General features: G+C 35.5%; 6 protein-coding genes across 6 annotated transcripts; 3 read left to right on the top strand and 3 right to left on the bottom strand.

Annotated features, from left to right (window-relative positions):
- On the bottom strand, positions 1-1,429 carry LOC104749127 (NAC domain-containing protein 66-like). Its single transcript, XM_010470704.1, has 2 exons — positions 1,245-1,429; positions 1-907 (listed from the first exon to the last, which is right to left on the bottom strand). The coding sequence occupies exons 1-2, from the start codon at positions 1,414-1,416 to the stop codon at positions 69-71; spliced, it is 1,011 nt and encodes a 336-aa protein (XP_010469006.1). The 5' UTR covers positions 1,417-1,429; the 3' UTR covers positions 1-68.
- Positions 7,187-8,008, bottom strand: LOC104749126. Its single transcript, XM_010470703.2, has one exon. The coding sequence runs from the start codon at positions 7,924-7,926 to the stop codon at positions 7,378-7,380; it is 549 nt and encodes a 182-aa protein (XP_010469005.1). The 5' UTR covers positions 7,927-8,008; the 3' UTR covers positions 7,187-7,377.
- LOC104749125 lies at positions 10,812-11,364 on the top strand. Its single transcript, XM_010470702.2, has one exon. The coding sequence runs from the start codon at positions 10,902-10,904 to the stop codon at positions 11,229-11,231; it is 330 nt and encodes a 109-aa protein (XP_010469004.1). The 5' UTR covers positions 10,812-10,901; the 3' UTR covers positions 11,232-11,364.
- LOC104749124 (metal tolerance protein A1-like) lies at positions 13,088-14,812 on the top strand. Its single transcript, XM_010470701.2, has 2 exons — positions 13,088-13,540; positions 13,627-14,812. The coding sequence occupies exon 2, from the start codon at positions 13,627-13,629 to the stop codon at positions 14,707-14,709; it is 1,083 nt and encodes a 360-aa protein (XP_010469003.1). The 5' UTR covers positions 13,088-13,540; the 3' UTR covers positions 14,710-14,812.
- Positions 15,459-17,669, top strand: LOC104749123 (transcription factor bHLH67-like). Its single transcript, XM_010470700.2, has 4 exons — positions 15,459-16,025; positions 16,355-16,939; positions 17,023-17,379; positions 17,471-17,669. The coding sequence occupies exons 1-4, from the start codon at positions 15,993-15,995 to the stop codon at positions 17,549-17,551; spliced, it is 1,056 nt and encodes a 351-aa protein (XP_010469002.1). The 5' UTR covers positions 15,459-15,992; the 3' UTR covers positions 17,552-17,669.
- LOC104749122 (serine/threonine-protein kinase ATG1a) lies at positions 18,036-21,510 on the bottom strand. The gene is made up of 13 exons (XM_010470699.2): positions 21,076-21,510; positions 20,846-20,963; positions 20,669-20,727; positions 20,512-20,576; positions 20,300-20,393; positions 20,113-20,193; positions 19,917-20,028; positions 19,768-19,822; positions 19,444-19,670; positions 19,040-19,356; positions 18,702-18,963; positions 18,547-18,617; positions 18,036-18,387 (listed from the first exon to the last, which is right to left on the bottom strand). The coding sequence occupies exons 1-13, from the start codon at positions 21,304-21,306 to the stop codon at positions 18,199-18,201; spliced, it is 1,881 nt and encodes a 626-aa protein (XP_010469001.1). The 5' UTR covers positions 21,307-21,510; the 3' UTR covers positions 18,036-18,198.

The following is a 22,230-nucleotide window of genomic DNA, read 5'->3' as shown; positions in this document are numbered from 1 at the left end:
AACTGACCCTTCTTATCGTAATTTTTTTCAACTTTCAACAACTATATGGTATGATGATTATTACATCTTTACACAATGTTTTGGTATGCCACTTCCATTTTCCGACATCCACTTCCGTTCGACACGTGACACAATGGGTTGGACGATGACGTTGTCGGTCTCTCGAATTCTGCATCGTTCCACAAATCCATCTCCGGTATATAATTATCCGTCGATAAACCGGTATAATAACCGGACCGGTTCAGTTCATGGAACGGTGATTCTGAAGTCTCACTGACGGCTGGGATCAAATACGAGTTAGGCCCATTTAGTTGCGAGGCAACGAGCCGATCCAAAGCGGCCCAGCTAGTGACGAAGCTCGGATCCACAACTTTGCTGACATGACAGTTATTGTCGAGGTTGGGGAGTTTCAAAAAAGGGTCTAAAACTATCTCCTCTTTACAAGATTGCCCCATAGCTTCAGGAAGGTGCTCGATAGTCTCATCATTGAACGACGGCGTTTTAACAGATATCCCTGGGCTGCTAATCATGGTTTTGCAAAGACTCTTCTTCTTGAAAACACGACACACCACCCATCCTTCGTCGCATCCTATGGCCTCACATGTTTGTTCGACGGTGACATCATCATCGTGATTCGAGGACATTAATACACTACTCTCGTCGAGTCTGTATTCATGCATGATCCAATCGGATTTCTGACCATGAGGGGCTCGACCTTTGTAGAAGACAAGCGTCTTTCGCATCCCGATCCTATCACCATTGGTATATATGATCTTGTCACGTCCTGTAGCTTTCCAAAACCCGACCGTGGTGGCTCGGTTGGTTCTAGTCCCCGTGGGGTACTTCTTGTCCTTATGGCTAAAGAAGTACCAATCGTTTTGCGGCGTTGTTCCAATCTTACACATCTCTACACAGGGAAAAAACAAGAGTTATATGTTAGGTTCTTCTAGTTCTTCTTCCAAATAGCATATATTTTTAACAAACTATAACTAATTAAAATATTAATAATTGTCAAGAATCCAGTGAATTAAGCAGCGCATATGTATTTTTTGACTGCAAATTTTTTCTCATTATGAAATCACCAGTAGAAGCTTCTGTCTACGACTCAACGTGAATGGAAGAATACTTTAATATATATAGAAGCCGTAATATTACGTTTTATCAAGAATCAAGAAAGTCTATGTATACTCTCGTTCCGAGATTGCAAGATATAATTAACAAGACAACAAAGATAGATGATGAACCTTGAATATCCCAAGGCTCGAGCTTGTTGAGGTCAACGTCACGAATAACGTTGAGATCGATCTTGACGTTAGAGATTTTCTTCCGTAGGTAATACTGCAAGAGCTCTTCCTCGGTCGGGTGAAACCTGAAGCCAGGAGGCACTTGCGACTGTCCGTTTACTGATATGTTCATTGCTAAAGATAGAAAAAAAGAAGAAGAACATATAACGAGTTTATAACTAACCAAAGTGGGTCTATTTATATATATATGTGTGTATATCTCGATGTCAAAATAAATAAAATATATGTGTATATTGTTTACATCACCTGTTAAAACAAAAAGTACATGCATGATGAAATGCATGTGTTCATTTTTAATTCTCTTTTTAACAAGTTTTCCTTTTAAAAATGGGAGTATTATTTTTTAATCCGAATATCTTGTGTTTTCATATGGTGTCAAATTGTAAGTACGCATGAGCGGCCAGTTACAAATAAACATAATAAGACTATATAAGGGGTTATTCTAATAATTTGAAATCTCTGTTATATTCCGGAAACAGAACTCGTAATGAATGTTGTACTTGCTTGGGAAATCTATACCACCAATGGGCTAAACGGCTAACAGTGGATCGGTTTATTACCAAGTAGCTCGTGCCAGTTTCTTCAGCTTTTCGTTTTGCCAACTTTTGAGATCACATTATATAAATCTACTAAAAAACTGTCTATTTTTTGCATGATTCAGTAATATACCCGTAAAAAATACAATAATGCAAAAATAGAGAAAATTAATTGCAATTTAAATTTAAAATTATTTTGCTATCTTTTAGTTCGGTGTAAATGTGTAATGGTCCTCCTTAATTTTGTTTAGGGTATAGTTTTCTAAATACAGTGGGACCAGGTCACGTAGCCATTGGGTAAAAGTATGGTCCACGCGGGATCCACTTGTCAACTGTAATGTAGGAAGCAAGCCCACATCGCTACGATGACACCCGACCTTAAAAATCTCTATAGACAAGACATTTTAGTCATTTTTGGGTGCAAATTGATGACATAAATTAATGGGTTGAATATGTTGAACTATCATTTATCCAATTTTTTACCATTTGAGATGAATAAGTTAGAAAATTTATTCAATCCATTCAACTAAAAAAACTGGAGAAATGAACAAATTATAAATGAAATTTGTTCGACTCTTTCATCTTCTATTTAGTACATGAATGAGTTGAACGCTATTTTGCAACCATTTCCACCTTTTGTTATTCTCATAAATTGCAAAGAATTTACAAAGAAAAAGTGTGATGTTAACTACGACATCAAACCCCGTAGCTTAATCTACTATTATCGATATGAGTTCAAATAATTTCAGAGGCCATTTTGTACGTAGAACGTGATGGGAGGAGATATCGATAGACTTAATGAATGGTGAAGTATATTACTCATGAGAATCCACAACCTCCTCATCGAATATATGTGCAGGTAATTAACATTGCACAAAAAGGTCTCTTTTTTTTTGTTTGACATCGCAAAAAAGGGTCTGAGATTCGCATTATGTGCATGTGGTTCAAGAAAAGAAAGTGGATTTGCCAAAAATAAAATAACTTACTGTATTTATTATTTTAAGTTAGGATGACGACGTGAATTAATCTAGATGAACAGTTGTTTACAACTGTGAGAGAAGTCTGTACGTATGCCGTAGATCTTGTGGGGGCCAATTTACAAACGGTTATTTAATTTCTGATTTTCTTTTAACGTGGTTTTGAGTTTATATAGATTCATAATAGTCAGGTACTCAAAACTTAGTATAGTGGTAAGTATTCCCGCCTGTCACGCGGGTGACCCGGGTTCGATCTCTGGCAACGGCGTCAAATTGATGTAGTATATTTCAGTCAATTAAATTATTAATCCACAATCGGCATTAATCAATTCACTAAGAATACACAAAGTTGTTTAATCTATTCTTAACAAGAATTGGTTTGTTGTAACAGTCTTAACTAGCAAAACAAATTAAAGAAAAGAAACATAACACAATTAACAACAAACTTTAAATCAAAAACAAGTGAACTTTGGGCAAGGTAATTGACTTGGGAGATAGCTAACCAATCCTAGATGTCCAGGCAACAATCAAGAACAATCCTATGGCTAAGAACACTAATGCAAATCAATCCATTTCCATGGTAGAGATTCTTAAACAAATCAAGTGATAATCAACTTTTTCCAAAGGCAATCACAAAGCTAGCATGCATTAAGAACAAGTCTTAATACCACTAAGCACCCTAATCATCAATTTCCATTGGCTAGGAGTGCAAAGCCCTTGAATAGTTTGGTTCAGGAATTTCATCAAACACCTTCTGGGCAATGGAAATCCTAATGTCTAGATTCAAGCTTGATCAAGGCTTTCCAGCATTATTAATACTAAACAAGATAGGAAACACATAAATAAGGCTCTAGACATCAAAGATCAATCATCTATCTCCCTAATCTACCTAGCCCAAAGTTCTAATGATCTACTCACTCATCATCATGATCACACAAAGGAAAGAGTTTGATCTTTGTGAAATCATAATAAGAGATTATAGATTAAGAGATTTGAAAGAGAAATTGCTATTAAAAAACTTAGAAGTACTCAATCATTCAACAAACCAAGAGTAAATAAGCTTAAGAATCCTAAGTGGCTGCTAAACAAGAGATAAACAAAAGATCAACCAAAGATAAGAGATAAGAGATAAGTCTCCCCTTAATAGGGTTAGAGTATTTATAGCAAAATAAAAGGGAGCCGGGTCAACCCAGTTCAAACCGGGTCAAACCCGGATCAAAACTAAAACAAGTGTGGTGATGGTCTCACACGGCCATGCTTTGACCGATTGAGATGGCCGATTGGGATGGCCGGGCACACTTTGGCCGATGGTGGTGGCCGCTGGTGTAAACGGTGTTTTCTCTTCTTGAGCTCCATCGGCCATGGCTTGGCCGATTGATGAGGTCGCGTGGCTCCAACGGTCATGGCTTGGCCGATTGAGTTTGGCCGCTGCTGTAAACGATCTTCCTCTTTCTGAACTCCATCGGCCAGCTCTTGACCGATTGGGATGGCCGCTGGTCTTCACTCGGCCACCGTTTGGCCGCTGCTCTTGGCCGCGTGTGGCTCCTGTCTTCACTTTGGCTGTATATACGCTCACTCAAACAGGTATAACTCTTTATACGCACATCTGATTGGCATGAAATCACCTCCATTGCAAAGCTTACTCAATTTCCAATAACTTAGATGAAGAAATCTGGAGCTAAATACCAAATAAAGGTCTTCATACGAGTCGATCTTTGAGGGACTGCAAACTGGTTCCGAATCATCAATCATCTTGTGTGCATCCAAATATGTGTCTGTCATTATATTGCTAATTATTGATTTATTTGGCTCCAAAGCATATTTTCCTTGTACATCTCTACTCCATCATCTGAGATAACAAACTTGATGCAAAATGCAACCTAAACAACCTAAATGCTCATGAATATACACAAAACAATAAAGAATTAAGCTCTAAAATTACATTAAAACACAAGATATCAATAGGATAACAGTCGCCATACTAACTTAAATTATGAGATTAAATTGAGTTAATGGATGCTTTCTGATACAGTTAACAAGTTATAGTTTTGGAAAATGTGAATATATAGCACTGTCAAGGTTTTGCAATCCAGAGTATATAATAAGAATACTTATGAATTATGATAATACCTTTGAATGATGTTTACATTGATACCCAAAAAAAAAAAAAACAGGCTTGCAAGCATAATGCAGACAATTGCAAAGGGTTTTATAAACTAATGACGACGTCTCCTTACGGCATACTAATTGCGCAGGAAGTTCCAAAAAGTGTAGAATCAAAGCAGTGGGGCTAGAGAAAATCGTAAGAAATCGTGGGGAAGAATACGTGAAATGGACATACGAACTGTCAGATTATACTTATACCTATATACTTCAAATATAAAGGACCTACCGTTGCCTTAATGTTATTTGCATCTTGATGATCTTTTTATATTTATAATATTATTTGATTTTTTAAATTTAATTCTGAGTAAACCAAAATTGAGTAAACGCATGTGGCCTAATCTAAAATGTATTTGCGTATAGAGGCTATATATACAAAATGAATAATTAAGAAAAAAGTTATATGTGGTTGGTAAATTATAAAATATGTAGTTTGAAACGAACATTGTCAAGCCAATATTGCAATGCTGATCCAGATATTGTATCATGAGTCTCCTTTACTAAGCTGACCGTGGAGAAGATGGCCCTTTTTGTTTTGTGTACGAACCAGTGAATGTAAGGAAATCCAGCATCTATGTTTGTTTACTTTATGTTTAAAAAAAAAAAAAAAATTAATGTGGTTCAGTTTTGATTCTTGTTACTTTTTTTTTTGATTCTTGTTACTTTATGTTACGTTGTACAAAATTCTAATTTTTACGTGGATTTAAAAACCTTTAAAAATTCGTACTTTAAGAAATTTAGGAATCGTAATTAATATTAAAGTTGAAGGATTGAAGGTGACTTTTGATTGTGTTCGTTTGGTTTGGTCTTTTCTTTTCACATATTAGTAGTTGTTACGATAGCGATCTGTTTACCTAGTGACCAAGGGATTAATTTTATTGATCAACTTCGAAACAATCTTCATTTATGTACTGCCAGTTATATACATATTATATTATACACGAAGGTGATATAGGAAAAACAACATTTATGTAAAACTAAATACATCACTAATCCTCCCTTGAAATAGACAACAAATTAAACGACTGTAAGCCATAAAGAAACCCGAAACTCTGTGTATAGGATATGTCTAAAAACAATTGTTGCAAGCACAAAAAAGTTACAATACAGTCTCCACGAACCAGTGTTGCATCATTGCTCTTGCGATGATAGAATTTAAAGAGCATAATGAAGATTACCAATCTGTGAATGCCTTATCGATGCGGATTCTAACCAGTTGGACGGCCAAGTAGAAATTAAGTATCTTATTGCGATAGCTAAGAAGATAATAACCAAAAAGAATTCCAAAATTCAAATTATCTTTTCCAATGTTGAAGGAATTTTTTCGTTTAAGGTATTTTTTAGTAAACAAATGTTAATACCTTCCTAGTTTGCCGGTTGTTGATGTAGCCAGCACAGCTGAAATTGCTAGATATCAAAAAATATTTGTCGTCTAATACATGTATTCTTCCTCACTTAGGTAATAGGTATCTCATGACGAAGTAATCAAGTGGTTAAATACTTTTGCCTGCACGAGAGAAAGGTACGTACCTTGGTCTCACAATTAAAAAATGTGTGTTTAATTATTAATCGTAAACCTGAATCATGTGTGTTTGTCTTTTCAAATAGATGATATATCTAGACGATATGATGATCAATTTTCGCTCCCCATAAATGATTAAATTATAAAATAACTATACCCAAAAAGAATATTATACATGGAGGTGATAAACAAACCGGAGTGTTCTTTTTGGTTGGACGAGAGAATAGAGGAATCAGTCACATAGCTATATACATATATGTGTTGGAAGAGAAAACCTGCTTTTACGCTTTACATATCCAATTTTGATTCTATGCAACCTATGTTATGGGGCCTTATGGCATGTTCTGATAATCTAAAAAAGATCCAATTATTTTGAGCAAACTACATGGTCAAGTCTAGGAACAATTGTTTCCTTGTTTCTGTACTTAGTTATAACACCGATATCAGGACCTTATAATAGTTGTGTAGGGTGTATAACTTAAACCTAATCCTAAACTGTTTCTGGCCATATTTGGGTCTTTTGGCCTGAAATAAACTCAAATGATTAGTTGACAACAATTCATTTCAACATAAGCCCAACAGAGCTAAAGTACCCGAGTGAACAATATGATATTTATGTGCCTCTCGTTTGTTTTGCTCTTTTTAGACTCTTTTAGGTTTTAGCATTGAATGAGAAAGATTAAATAATCTAATTAGGATTTTATTAATTAATCGTTTCATGTGAGATGTCGTCGAAATTTCATATAGTTTATAAACTTATGTAATCACTTCAAAGTCTCCAACGCAAATCAACATAATTTAAAAGCTTAACCGTGAAAACAGAGTATCACATAATTAACATGTAAAAATTACACATATTGGAAAATTTACCTTAATTACCCTTTGAAGCTACTCGTAACGCTTAACTGGTCTGAGTTGGCCCTCGAGTGAAGTCCACCTCCGCCGCACTTTGCCACCGTCCTCACACTTTCAACCAACGCTTCGGTTTCCACATCCTCCGCAAGAATCTCCGCCAACTGCTCCGGACTTATCACAAGCCTCACCTTCCACACTCCACAACCACCTCCTCCCCCGCCATTCATAGCCGTCGCTACGGGCGTTTTCCCGAAAGACATTCTGTACGGCGTTGATAGTTGTTCGGAAGAGTACTGTGGAGTGGTCGAGGCGGCGGAAGAAAGAGGGAGGAGGTAGTATATGTTACCGGGAAAGAGCTCTTCGCCGTGTAGAAGCGGTGGAGATGAGTGGCGAAGGCTTAAGGAGTCGTGGATGACGTGGCCGGAAAATTCGTTGGTGATGAATTCGGCTAAGATGGGAGGATGAAGCTCCATAATGCCACCGTTTGGAGTCACCACTTTTATCAACGAATCATCTTTGTCGTACAATTTTCTAGAACCACCACTGCCTTTGAATACGCAGTTACCCATTTTGTTTTTTTTCTTTTCTTTTTCACAAGAGAATATAATAGTAACAAGTTATTATTGTTTGTATATGTAATGTATGGAATCCTAAGAAAACCCAAGACGGAGAAGGGTTTAAGACGAAGGTTATTACAAAAATAAAGTATAAATTAAAATTTATTACGAAGTAAAAAGAAAAACAATGTGGATGGTCCACCACTTTTCTTGGTTAAAAAGGAACGAAGATCCTGTACTTGCGATAATTTATTATCATCATATTATGATTTTGGGTACTTCAGAGTACCTGGTAATATGACTACTCGTAGAGTACTTTGGCAATATAATGTATTTTCATTTTTGAAAATGCTTGGCACATCTTATTTCATTTGAAGTCCTTATTTGTAGATTAATTGGCAAGGTTGTATACAAAATAGAGAAAGGTTGTCTAACAAAACTACAAGAAAGAAAATAAATGATGCTTATTATTAACCCATTCCCTTTTAAAAAGGAAGTGATAGGGTTAATAATGTTCACGTGAGGTCAAAAGGTTGAAAAGGCCGACAGAGACAAAAAGACTTTAAAACTTAACTTTATAAAACTATGGAGGATTAATCAAAGTTGCAGTTGAATTTTACTATTTTTTTACATTCAGATGAAGCCAAATTCTTAGAGAAAACCCCACGAAATTTATAAAACAAACGTTTACGTGTTAAACTATTGACCAAACAGTGTATATCTTAAAAGATTTTCAAGATAAACAGAGTATATGTTTGCATGTTGTTTCTACTCTAATTGATTAATGTAATGTCACATAACTTGTGGATCCATGTCCTACAACAACATAACATTTTTGTCTTCTTATAGTATACGGAGGATCAAAAAAGAAAGATAATGGAAAGACGAAAGAAAAAAACAGTACCACCACCTTTCGGTGCACTCAATTACGTACCAACAATTTCTTGGCGGGTCATTATTAATTTCAAGGGTCCTGACGGACATTGGCCCATAATATTTACTTACTCTCATTTTTTTTGTTTTTTGAGTTCTACTAAAGAGAGCTTTGAACCCACGATAGTGGAATATATATTATTAAAATTCCACTAGCTTACTTGTCTCTCACACTACATGCTGAAATTTATACATACCAGCAAAGAATTATGAATTATAGAAATACAGATGAAATTTTATTCATTTATTGTTTTTTTTGTCATCTTTGATTTACTCTTTTTGTTTAAAAACTTCAAGTGAGAAATGAATTAATGTTAAGTTTGAGATTTTAACGTGGTTCTGTTTTGGTTTATATGTTTTCTTTTGAAAACCCTTACCCTAAATAAAACTGAGCTTATATGTAATGAATTGTTCTTTCTTTTAAAACTCTCAAAACTGTTTTTTCTCCTTTGTTAAAATTAATTCGGTTAGGATGGTTAACCATCACTTACATAACGGGTCAGACTTAACTAATTAGTGGTAATGGTCCTGAATTATACAAAGATAGATACAATTTAACAAAAGAACAATAGTTGGGTTCACCCCTAGGGTGAACCCTCTTATTCACCCCCTCTTACTTAAGGAAACAAATTATTGATTAAAGAATGAAATTATGTATATTAATTAATTTTAAAATTATTAATTCTAAACATTATACTATAGTTTTAAATTATAAAATTTAAACTCAAATCACTCTTTTTATAAATCCAAATTAAAATATAATTTTCTTTAATTGTAAAATCTAAACCCTAACCACTATTTTATAAACCCAAACCGACATATAATTTTGCATAATTTTAAAATCTAAACCCTAAACACTATTTTGTAAACCCAAACCGATATATAATTTCGTTTAATTGTAAAATCTAAACCCTAAACTCTAGTAACTCTTTTGTAAACCCAAACCGACATATAATTTCATTTAATTGTAAAATCTAAACCCTAAACTCTAACCACTCTTTTGTAAACCCAAACCGGCATATAATTTTGTTTAATTGTTAAAACTAAACTCTAACCACTTTTTTGTAAACCCAAACCGACGTATGATTTCGTTCAATTGTAAAATTTAAACTCTAATCATTATTTTATAAACCTAAACCAACATAATTTCCTTGATAAAAAATTTATTGGTTTTCTTAACTTGTTTTGTCTTTTTATTTTAATTTTGATTTATTTTATAAATATGATATGACAGACAGTTTGATTGGTTGATTAAAAAGATGAACCCAAGAATTTTTCCTAACAAAAATCCAAACAGAAAAAAGGGGAGGTTTCATTCGATCTAAGATTTTTTTTTTTTTTAAACGAGAAATAGGTGAGGCTTAAGGTGACAAAATCCCGGAGAAAACTTTAAAGATAGTTGACGCGTGAAACACACCCTGCCTGTGTGTTGTTTAGTATAGTAATTTAATTAACTTAGATTCCACGTCAGCAGATACGTGAACCAGAACAACACTTAATAATTCCGTCTAATAACCTCGCATGCCCCATGCATCGTAGTTCACATTCTTACTCAAACTCCTTCCTCATTTTCTATAAAATTCCGGGTTGAAAAATGAAGCCAAATGGTTTCACATTCAAACTAACCGGGTTTTACTATAACATTCTACTGCCACAGTTTATATACCACCGAACCAAAACTAAATTTAGTGCAATCGAATCGAATAAACTAGTTTTTTTCAAGGATAACGTACGTTTTTAATAGATCAAGGCGATATTAGGTTATACATAGTTAACTGTGTATTGCTGCTTTCATTTCAAAAAGGTTATCAAAAACCAAACCAAATATTGAAACCGGATATAACCAAACTAAATCATTTTTCTCGGCTTTCGTTTGGACATACTTTGACGGCAAAACCGAAATACCCAACCCCAACAATAGGAAAACCGAATTGCACACGCCTATATATAAAATGCCTAACAATCTCAATCTCTTCTCTATTGTCCTATATATAGAAACAAGTCATACACGCATCATTTAATGTAAGCACTTGAAATACAAGGAAGATCAAGAAATGGGGAATTTTCTTAGGAGAAGCTGCGCTGTACACCCGGCTTCTGGCGACGGAGGAAGAGGAAGACACGTGGAGGAGTCGCCGCAACAACGTAGAAGCACTGTACGGGTTAAAGCGAGGATGAGAAGAGATCAACTGGAAGAGCTTATGTCTTTGGCACATCGTGGTGATCAATCAAACGACGGTGGTAAGATTGGTTTCTTGATTCTTAAAGAATGTATGGAAGGTCGCTTGCCAGCAAGGGTTCTTGGCTCCAGTGACGATGTTCCGTCGCAACGGCGTGGAAATTACTTAGTGTCTCGAAGATTGGGTTCCATCACTGAGGAATAATATAATATATGTGTCTTCTATTCTGTAAAAGTTTAGATAAACGACACTTTGATAACGTTTCTAGATCATTTTCAATATTTGTTTTTCTTTTGTTGGTTAAAGCATATTATCTCATGCACAAAACTTAGGCTAAGTTTCAATATTTGTTTTTCTTTATATAGTAAAAAGGAAAAAAAAAAAAAAGAGAAGCAAAAAGGTACAGTATGTTTGTGTCATGCATTTAAAGATCGATTTACATGTAAATTTCAATAATTTTTTTGAAAAATTGTTAACGATTAAATTCGATTGTGCTTTAACATCACATATATGTGTAAAGGTATAGAAGTTTACACCACAGACCTCTGCTTGGAAAACGCCAAGCTAACGCTTCTTTATTTATTCTTATAAAACAAATCAATGATTACAAGAACAAATCTAAGCACTTTTCTCTATTCTATCTAACTAACTCTAGTATAGATCTAAGAGAAAAACAACACTCACTTCTTAGCTATTGTTTGATTAGCTTTGAAGTTTACAATCTCTCACCAAAGGTTTTCTTAGTGTTAAAAAACTTACGACTAAACTCCCTTAGCTTTTTATACTATACCTCTCAAAACCCTAATGAGAAGATCTTCAAATCTTCGTCTAAGGCAAATACTTGTTCGCCAAGGTTTCTCATTCCTTAACCGTCGAGTGAGATATTCTCCGCATATCTTTTCCGAATATCTTCTCTCTCAATTCTGCTTTATCTTCAACACAGACAATGACACGTAGCTACGCCTCCTTGTCACACCTCACTCATCCGTTCCTAGGTACAGAATCATGTGTCCTCACAGCTCCTTGTTCCAACAGCGCTCTGCTACTGCAACTGCATCTTCAATATCTTAATATCTAGTAAACTTACAGACAAATTTCAAATCTAGTCGACAACTTCATATATTTATTTCATCTGTTCAAAAAATACCCTGATCAACCCATCATAATGTATTTAAGTTTTTACGTCTGTCTGGTCACGCACGGTTGCTCATTCACAGTTACGGTGTAACTCTTAAGAACTCCACCTACGTACATATGACGTTTCAAAATTATCGATTTCTTTTACTAATGTAAAATATAATTACGTTGATGTAAATTCTTTGAATTTTAACTATGATTATGTTATCGTTCTGGTTTTTTTTTTTTTTAAGTTTTACATACCTGCAATTTGTTTAAAAGTTCGAGTATTTATTTATCATGCTTTTGTATCGATATCTCTAAAAGAATTTTTAGACGAAAAAGCAGTTCCGTTACGCAAAGCCTAGGTGTAAAGACTCCTATTAAACTGTTGTCTGTTGCATCACCCAATGGAAAAATGTATTGTTTTTGTACTTTTAGTCTTTTAATAAAACCAACGTTAACTATCCCATATACGTAAATCTTAATTTCGGAATTTGGTTATGTGAACTCAACTTCGAAGTGTTAGAAAAAAACTCGTTTACATTATTAATGTTATCAGCAGGTTTTAGTTAGATAGAATTGATTATTAAAAGTTTGATTTGTAGTTCTATAGAGGTTGAGTTCACATAACATAATGTAAACGTTTTTTTTTTTTGCATTTTTCAAAATTGGTCAAAGTCAAAGTTAGAGACCGTCTAGAAAGACCAAATTTTTTTTCCTAGGCAATATAGCAGCCGCAGTTATTATTATTTCTGTATATCCATCTTCCTCAGCCCAGCATTTGTAATTAGCCCATTATATAACTTTCAAATGGGCCTGTTTAAGAAAACGATAAAGATGAATTAACTATTTATTACAAGTACAGCTAGATTCGATAGTTTTCGTTGGAAAAACAAACAATGTCGTGGAGTGGACGATATGGGAAGAGAGAGAGAGAGAGAGAGAGAGAGAGAGAGAGAGAGAGAGAGAGATTAGTATAGCTTTTGTTTCCAGATTCTTTCCACTCTCGATGTGATGATATCAAGAATTGGTCGACATCAGAATCTGATGTCGCTTGGATTTCGTCATTGTTACATTGGGCCTTCACTTAAATATGCATTTTATAATGCTACTACGCATGATTATGGGTTTGACTCTTTGTTTTTGGTATCAATATGTTGTCATATTCATTAACTTCATGGGTTCTAATTAACTATAATTAATTATTAGTCTTCTCTGTTCTTCGTATGTTGTAATGTGAAATATTGTTTTGCTCGCTATCCTCGTGTAGTAGTTGTGGGATGCATGTCCCTGTTATACTTCTCTGTTTTCGCCAATCTTTAAATATCTACTTCATGTTTCAAACTCTAAACTCACTCTTGAATTGAGTTTCTACTATCTTGCTTTGTTGTAAGGTAAACAAATCTATATACTGTATTCATAGAATTGCGTATAGTTCATTGATTCTAGCTCTAAAGTTACATTTTTTTTAATGCTGCAGATGGACTCAAGAAGAAGTAAACTCTGTGGTGAAACAGCTTGTGGGTTTTCAACTTCTCCAAGTGATGCTAAAGAACGAGCTGCTTCGATGCAAAAGCTCTGTTGCGTTGCGGTGTTAGGTCTCTTGTTCATGAGCATAGAAGTTGTTGGTGGCCTTAAGGCTAATAGTTTGGCTATACTAACAGATGCAGCTCATTTGCTCACTGATGTTGGTGCTTTTGCTATCTCTATGCTCTCCTTATGGGCTTCTTCTTGGGAAGCGAATCCCCGACAGAGTTACGGCTTCTTCAGGATTGAGATTTTGGGTGCTCTTCTCTCAATCCAGCTCATTTGGCTACTCACTGGGGTTTTGGTCTATGAAGCCGTAACTAGACTCGTTCAAGAGACTAATGATGATGTTGATGGTTTCTTTATGGTTCTTGTTGCTTCTTTTGGTTTAGTTGTAAATATCATAATGATTTTTGTGCTTGGACATGATCATGGCCATAGTCATAGTAATACTCATGTGCATGGTCATGGTCATAGTCATGATCATGGTTATAGTCATACTCATGTGCATGGCCATAGTCATGGTCATAGTTATAGTCATGGTCATGGTCATGGTGATGGGGAAAAAGCTGAGCTATTACTGGAGAAATCAAGGAAAGGGAGGAACATTAATGTGCAAGGGGCTTATCTTCATGTTCTTGGGGATTTAATCCAGAGCATTGGGGTGATGATTGGAGGGGGTCTGATTTGGTATGACCCTAAATGGAAAGTAATTGACTTGATCTGCACGTTAGTCTTTTCGGTTATTGTTTTAGGGACGACCATTAAGATGATTCGAAGCATACTTGAAGTTTTAATGGAGAGCACACCGAGAGAGATCGATGCGAAGCTACTCGAAAAGGGATTGATGCAAATCGAAGAAGTGGTCGGTGTTCATGAGCTGCACATTTGGGCAATTACAGTTGGAAAAACTCTGGTTTCTTGTCATGTCAAGATTAGACCAGAAGCTGATGATGATACGGTTCTTAACAAAGTGATCGATTACATATGGAGAGAGTTCCATATCAGTCACGTCACGATACAAATCGAGCGTTAAAACAACAAAAGGGGTTAATTTCTCTGGTTTCCTGTCATTTTCATGATCGAAGTTCAATCTTTTTTCGCTTTCTCGTGTGATATCCATTACATTGTTGTGACATATGCCATTGTTTTTTGTTTATGAATAAGTTTCTTTTTGTCCTGCCTTAAAAAAAGTAATTAAAAGGACAACTTTGTTTGAGATTAGGGATTTGTGTTAAGATACCACAAAAGAATCAGGATCGTTAGGGTTTATATATCTTTTATAATATAATAAACTACCAAAAAAAGAGTGGGGCATCACTGTCCTGAGAGCAAGTAACCATAGCTCGTGTGTGACTGTTAACAACCATATCCGATCCAGTACACAATTGATAAAAAATGAGCCAAACTTTCTTTGCAGTTTTAATTTGTTGATAAGGTTTCTAAGGTCTTCGTTAAGTATGCAAAGGCCGAATGTTTTGTTTCTTTGTTCAAGTTTTGTGAGACCGGGTATGAAGGTACCTGTTTGGAGTGAGATTCTAGACAAACTGGGACATTTTATAGGACAAACACTGTTTAATGCCGTAGCACCCAAGGCATTTAATAGATAAGACTTTTATTGTTTAATATCTTTAGAGTTTAGAGTCAACTTATATTTGAATCAAGCTATAAGATATGTATCGGTTGCAAAGTAAAAGACAAAACTATCAGACTTTAGAAACCTTACATCTATTAAAACGCTCTTAATTGGTGTAAATCATTAGAACATGATGGATGCATGCAGCATAGTTTCCGTATAAAGTTTAGCTTTTTGAGCCTCGAAGAAAAAGGAATGGTGTGTGGTGCTGTAATCTATGATATGCTATGGGAATAGTGAAGAAAGAATGATTGAGACATCATGAGAAAGATGACACAAACCCAAAGGAAGTTCTCTTACCCATGACATGTCTCTTTTTACCTTCTTCTTCTGTGTAATTTAGAATTGTCCCCACAAAGTCTGTCTTCACTTCAAGACAAAACTGCCTCCACCAATAATCTCTTCTTTGCTCTGCTCAGCCTCACCAACTCTTACAGTACCCCAAATACATCTATTTTCTTACCTCTCTGTTTTTTTTACAGCTCCTCTGTTTCCACTCTATTCAATAGCTTACTAAAGGACTCACTGTTCTATATAAAGCTAACAGTTACAATTCCAGAAAAGCTCAAAATCAGAAGATAGTACCTGAGTTTCCTCTTCTGCCTCTTTGGTGATTCTCAGCATTTATTATCACTCACTCGTCCTGCGTTCATTACATTACATAACAAACAAGCGCTCTCAAAATGGAGAGGTTTCAAGGACACATCAACCCCTGTGTATGTATCTTTTGCTCAATTTAGAAAGATTTTTACTCTCTTTCTTCAATTTCTCTCTTCCCTTGAATCATTTTTTCTACACTCAGAGACATGGACTTGCATTTACTCATTCCAACTTAGCCCAGATACTGCATTTAATGCTTTTTGTTGTTTGTTAACAATTCTGCAATCATTTTTGTTTCACCTCTCTTTGAAAACATTCCATTTTCCCTTCTACTTTTGTTTATCACTGTCCTAACCCACACCAAGTCTCAAACAAACCCGCAGTAGAGCTAAATTACACTTCTTTTTTCATTCATATGCGCCTCATTCCCCTGTGTTTCTTGCAGTTTTCGAATCGGAAAGCGGATGTGAAAAGCCTAGAAGTTCAAGGATTTGCCGAGGTTCAAAGCTTTGCCATTAAAGAAGAGGAAGAAAGCTTACAAGATACAGTTCCATTCCTACAGATGCTGCAAAGTGAAGACCCCTCATCGTTTTTTACAATCAAAGAGCCAAACTTTCTAACGCTATTGTCGTCTCTTCAAACCGTCAAAGAGCCTTGGGAACTCGAACACTATCCGGAGTTTCATTCACCCGTTCGCTTCCCGATTTCAGCATCATCCATGGAAGGAACAAATCAAGCTTTGTCAAGCCAAGAAATTTTCTTAAGCCAAGCAAACATGACACTCCCTTCTTCTACATCATCCCCACCACTCACTGCAAATTCAAGACGAAAGCGCAAAACCAACAACTTGCTCCCACAAGAAATGGCTCGAGAAAAGAGAAGGAGGAGGAAGACCAAACCAAGTAAAAACATTGAAGAGATTGAGCATCAAAGAGTAAACCACATTGCTGTTGAACGAAACCGACGGCGTCAAATGAACGAACATATCAGCTCCCTCCGTGCCCTTCTCCCACCTTCCTACATCCAACGAGTAAATAATCAAAAAAAAAAAAACCTAAAAAAAGTTTCAACCTTTATTCGTCAAAAACCTAATCAAAAAATGTGTACTTGCAGGGAGACCAAGCGTCTATAGTAGGAGGAGCTATAAACTACGTGAAGGTCCTCGAGCAAATCATACAATCTCTTGAAACGCAAAAGAGAAGGCAACAAAGCAGTGAGGGAAACGCGAGTAATCATCTCTCAGGCATTTCGTCGAACGAGTTGTGGACGACTCGGGAAGATCAAAGTTGCATCCCCAAAATCGAAGCTACAGTGATACAAAACCACGTCAGCCTAAAAGTTGAATGTCTGAAGAAACAAGGACAACTTCTCGAAGGAATCGTTTCACTAGAAAAGCTTAGACTCACTGTTCTTCATCTCAATATCACATCTTCATCTCACTCCTCTGTTTCTTATTCCTTCCAACTCAAGGTAACCATTTCTTTTATTTACTTTGATTAACCCAAATTGAAAAATCCCATCTTTGATAAGAAAAATTCAATCTTTTTGTTTTTTGGAACAGATGGAGGATGACTGCGAGTTAGAATCGGCCGATAAGATTACGGCGGCGGTGCATCAGATATTCGATATTCCGACGATTTGATTAAACACATAAAAATCCAAAAAAATAAAATAAAACAGCTAACAAAATTGTAGTATCTTTTTTTTTATCATTTAAAAAAGAATAAAAAGTTAGGGTTTTTTTTTCGTTCTTTCGTTTTCTGACTGACGGAATTAAATTCTGTGTTGGCCGCATATTACTTGGACTGTTCTTCAAATCATGATTTTGTGAGATTGGGGCGGATCAGTTATTGTTTGACCTTATTATGTGTCCTTTTATGATAATTTCATCAGTTATGGTTTTGACTTTTGTCTCTATTTTAAGGGTTGACTTGACACGATTATTGTCAATAATTAATAGTGACCTATATAGTCTCTCTATATAGCCTTATGAGCCTAGAATGCTTAAACGAACTCATCCAAGTAGGAACAGAAATGGCACTCTAGTCTTGGCACCAACAAGTTTGCATTTTTGTTTTTTGGGTATTTTAAGCTGTATTATTGATACTTGGCACTATGCAATGGAGGAGGCAAATACTTTTTGGTCACAGCATCATCAAATATAGAGTAGTAACCGTTTTGAAATTTTCAAGGGAAAACAAGGGAACCCAAATTGTTATAAGACTTGTTGACTCAAGCCAGAGCCACAAAAAGTTTTTGTTATGTACAAATGCCCGCGGCCGATTTTCGCTAAAGATGCGACCGACGATGCTGCAAGTTAGAGATGTAGTAGAGAATCCTCTTCTTGTCGTCAGGGGTTAATGAGAAAGGAGGGTTTAGAGATAGGGTCACTGCTTCCTCGATTATAAAGGAGAGTAGAAGAATTGCTTTCTTGTATAATGTTGCTGCACTTTCTTTGTTACTCAAATACTCTTCAGCCTGAAATACAAACCAAAATGAATCAACACACCAAGTATCAGTTCAGACTTTTCACAAAAGTTTCACACTTTAGAACACAATGGTTTTTAAAGTCAAAAAGGAGAAATTTTTCACAAAAGTTTTGGACTTCAGAACTAAATGTTCATCTTTAATACTTACCCCACCACTCTTGCCGTATGCTAGCGCCCTCTCGTATATTGTTTCCATGGCGTCAGGCATATGAGTGGCAGCTGCAATGAAGCGAAGGAGATGCCTTCAAGTAATTGCAAAAACAGCATAACAGAGAATCGCTTGGTTAATGGTTAGGTACTAACCACTTGTTTCGTTTAGTTGAGTTGATGTATTCTCGGCTTGGTTAAACGCTGTAACAAACTCTTGTGTCACCCAAGTTTTAGCTGGTGCAGGTGAATTTAAATCTGGAATTGAAGTCTCAGGAGCTGTGGTTGGATCAGGGTTCATTCTATTCTCTCCTCCAACGGATAACATCCAAGAATCGCATATCTCTATGGCTTTTCTCCAGACAGCTAAAACGACGAGAGTAACAGCAAAAGATTCCTTTACCTGTCCTGTGTTGCCCTGTATGCAACGGTGTTATAGAAGCTCTAATAATGTTAAATCATTTAAGACACGAGAATTAAGAAGTTCTAGTTACCATCTCGCGAGCTAATTCTGTAAGTACTTGTGCATACTGATGCAAAACTTGGAGCTTAGTTGGAGGATGGACAATTGTTAAGCGTTGAACTTCTGTTAACAGATATGATCCGCTTGCTGGTCGTGGAACAGACACATCCGATAATGGTCTCTGTGCTTCAAGTGAACTCGATGAAACTTTTTCATTCCTGGGTAAGAAATTAGGTAACCCGGAATCTTGCAAAGATGTGTCAAAACAATCTGATGAACCTTCCAGAGAGGCAGAAGGACGGTTTACAAGAACATACTCTCTCTCTATGAGCTCAAGTGAGTCTACAACTGCACGAAAGACGAAAGCAAGAGTTTATGAGTGATATGAACTTATAGAAAGCAACAAAGATCAGACACAACATGCGAATAACAAACCTCCAAATTGGTTTGATGAGCTTTGTCCTTCAGTGTCTTTTCTAGTCTTCTCAAAAGAGAGATGTGGCATTAAAATTTGAGAATTTGAGGCACTAGAGGAACTCCCATGTCTGTATGCATTCTCTGCACTTGATTTGAAACGGTTTGTACTAATCGGTTGTGCGGAGGGCAAAGATGATTTCCCCGTAGAGGTAGTAGTATCAGAACGCTCAACATCCGGCACTTGTCTAACAACATTTGGTATGACAGATTAAGCAGAGAAAGTTTAAAGCTTTTTGATAAATGAAGGTTGCGAGTGGTTTGGTCAAAATTTCCAGACATTACCTTGGCTCTCGAAGGAACATGTGAGTAAAGAACTCTCGGAATGTCAAGCGTTCAACTGCAGTCAAAAGACCAGATTTTTCAATGAAAATTTTGAGTTGTGACTTGATTGATACAAAAAAACAGACAAAAAGAGAATCCTATAACCATACTTGGGTTTCGGCGGAGAAGGCTTCTGCACAGATCAACACAATCTGGATGAATCTCATTTAAAGCATCTTTAGGAAATTTCAACTCAGTGTCTCTCACAATATTATGAAAAAGCTGTAGAGATCAGACACCAAAGCATACTGGAGGTCAGTATAAGTTCACATTACGAGACAATTCAATCGATTTAGGCTAACAAACCTGGATGTGATTATTTCCATCAAAAGGCGGTTTCCCAGTAACAAGTTGAAACAAAATTGCACCGGCACTCCATAGATCAGCCTGAAACATCCATGACACAAGAAAATAATGAGAAGAAACAAAAAAAAAAATTAAAGGTAATAAAACCTTTTCTCAAGAATTGTGGAAGTTCCTTCACTTTCCTTACCTTAGCATCATACTTTTGGTTCCGGATAATTTCTGGAGCCATATACAATGGAGAACCACAAAATGTCTCAGCCATGCTCTCTGGTGTTAAAGACCTACCAAAATCAAAAAATAACATACCAAAATGGTGGATGATATATCACCAAACTAACACCTTTTTCCATGAAAAGCAAACCTTATATTTTTTTTTGAGATATGAGATCTAAATCTTACCTTGCAAAACCAAAATCTCCTATTTTAAGCAGTGGAGTTACTTCCTTGGAAGATAAAAGTAAATTCTGAAGAAGAACAGAACACAATGATATAAATTACTCTGTTTTTTTACAAATGCAATCATCAAACTACAATATAAGAGAGTTTAAAAGTTTACCTGAGGCTTTAAATCACGGTGAATAAAATGCTTGTCTTGAAGTACTTGTAACCCTAAAGCTATATAATACACAACACAAGAAACAGAGATTCAAACATCAACAAACAAAAAGGTTCCAAATTACACCAACATGAAAAAAAAAAAGCAGATAACTTTGATTGTTTGTTTGTTTTTTACCCAATTGCCTCATAAAATGTTTAGCAACAGCTTCTGGTACTTTCCCATGGCGATTGATGTAACCAGCAAGATCACCTCCACTACAATACTCCAACACAAGAAAGATCCTATCTCCAGTCTAAACAATAATAAAAATTCCCAAAATTACAAACAATCTCGCAATTATTATCCCCAGATGATGATTCAGTCTTAACACAAGAGTCTAGATCAAGAAGAAGAAGGATCAAAACCTCGATAGCTTCGTAGAAACGGATGATATTAGGATGATCGATGGTGCTAAGGATCGAAATCTCTTTAAGAAGGTTATCTCTAACTTTAGGGCTAAGAAGTTTCTTATCAATCTCTTTGACGGCGACTTCTAAACCAGACGATCGATGCTTCGCTAACCACACCACAGCGAACGAACCTGACCCAATTCTCGGGCCAAGTTCGTAGTCACCCACAAGTCGCGCCGACTCCATCCCAGGTTTTGACCCGTTAGACTTCCGGATCCTTACTTGAATCAACCTCCATTGTTTCTATTACTACTAAACCTCCCTGAACCAAACAGTCAGTCGCCAGAGAAAAAAACAGAGAAAAATCGAAACTTTTTTTTTTCTTTTCCGGATTAAAGAACAGCGGAACTGTTTTTGTTTAACGAGAGAGAGAGAGAGAGAGACGATGTGAGATTTTTTTTATATTACATATACAGTAAAGCAATCAACTTTATTTTTTTTATTTTTTTTATTTTTTTTTTTTTTGGTTTTGTTAATGTGTTTGTGTGTGTATATGTCTGTATAGAGGAGATTGAGATTTGGTTTTTAGCTTATGAGCAAAGAGTTTCTTACTTGTAGTCCAGAAGAAACCTTTTGAAATTGACGTCTTGAATTCCAAAATTCCACAAAGAAAAAAAAAAATACGTAGGAAATATCTCAGAATATTACCCCTTTTTTTAATATATTCATATTTTTTAATTCTTACCTTATAAAAATTGTTAAAATTTTAGAATTATGAAATCTAGCAAAACTGTAACTTTTCTTTAAAAAGGTTATATAAATAATCTATAAGTTAGTTACTTACATTACAACATTCAACAATATATATCTCAAGATATGTTTCTTTTCTTCTTCTTTCTTTTATTTTTTTTTTTTTTTTTTACTAATTTTTGTTAGTTTGATAGATTCTATGAATATCTCTTTAGAACATTTCAAAAATTTGTTCCAGTATATTTCTAGATTCTATGGGCGTCTAATTTATAATTTAGTCGTTGAATGTGTCATCAAACTCGAAAATAATTAAATTTTATATTTTTACAATAGTGTAGATATAAGCACACCTTTGAAAAGAAGAGAGAAGGAAGCTTTGAAACGGGTTAGACCAGTATTGTCAAAAGATGTAGTTACAAA

Source organism: Camelina sativa, chromosome 16, assembly GCF_000633955.1.
Source record: "Camelina sativa cultivar DH55 chromosome 16, Cs, whole genome shotgun sequence".
Lineage (NCBI taxonomy): Eukaryota > Viridiplantae > Streptophyta > Magnoliopsida > Brassicales > Brassicaceae > Camelina > Camelina sativa.
Note: the sequence above shows the minus strand (reverse complement) of the source record. Positions and strands in the feature narration are given on the sequence as shown.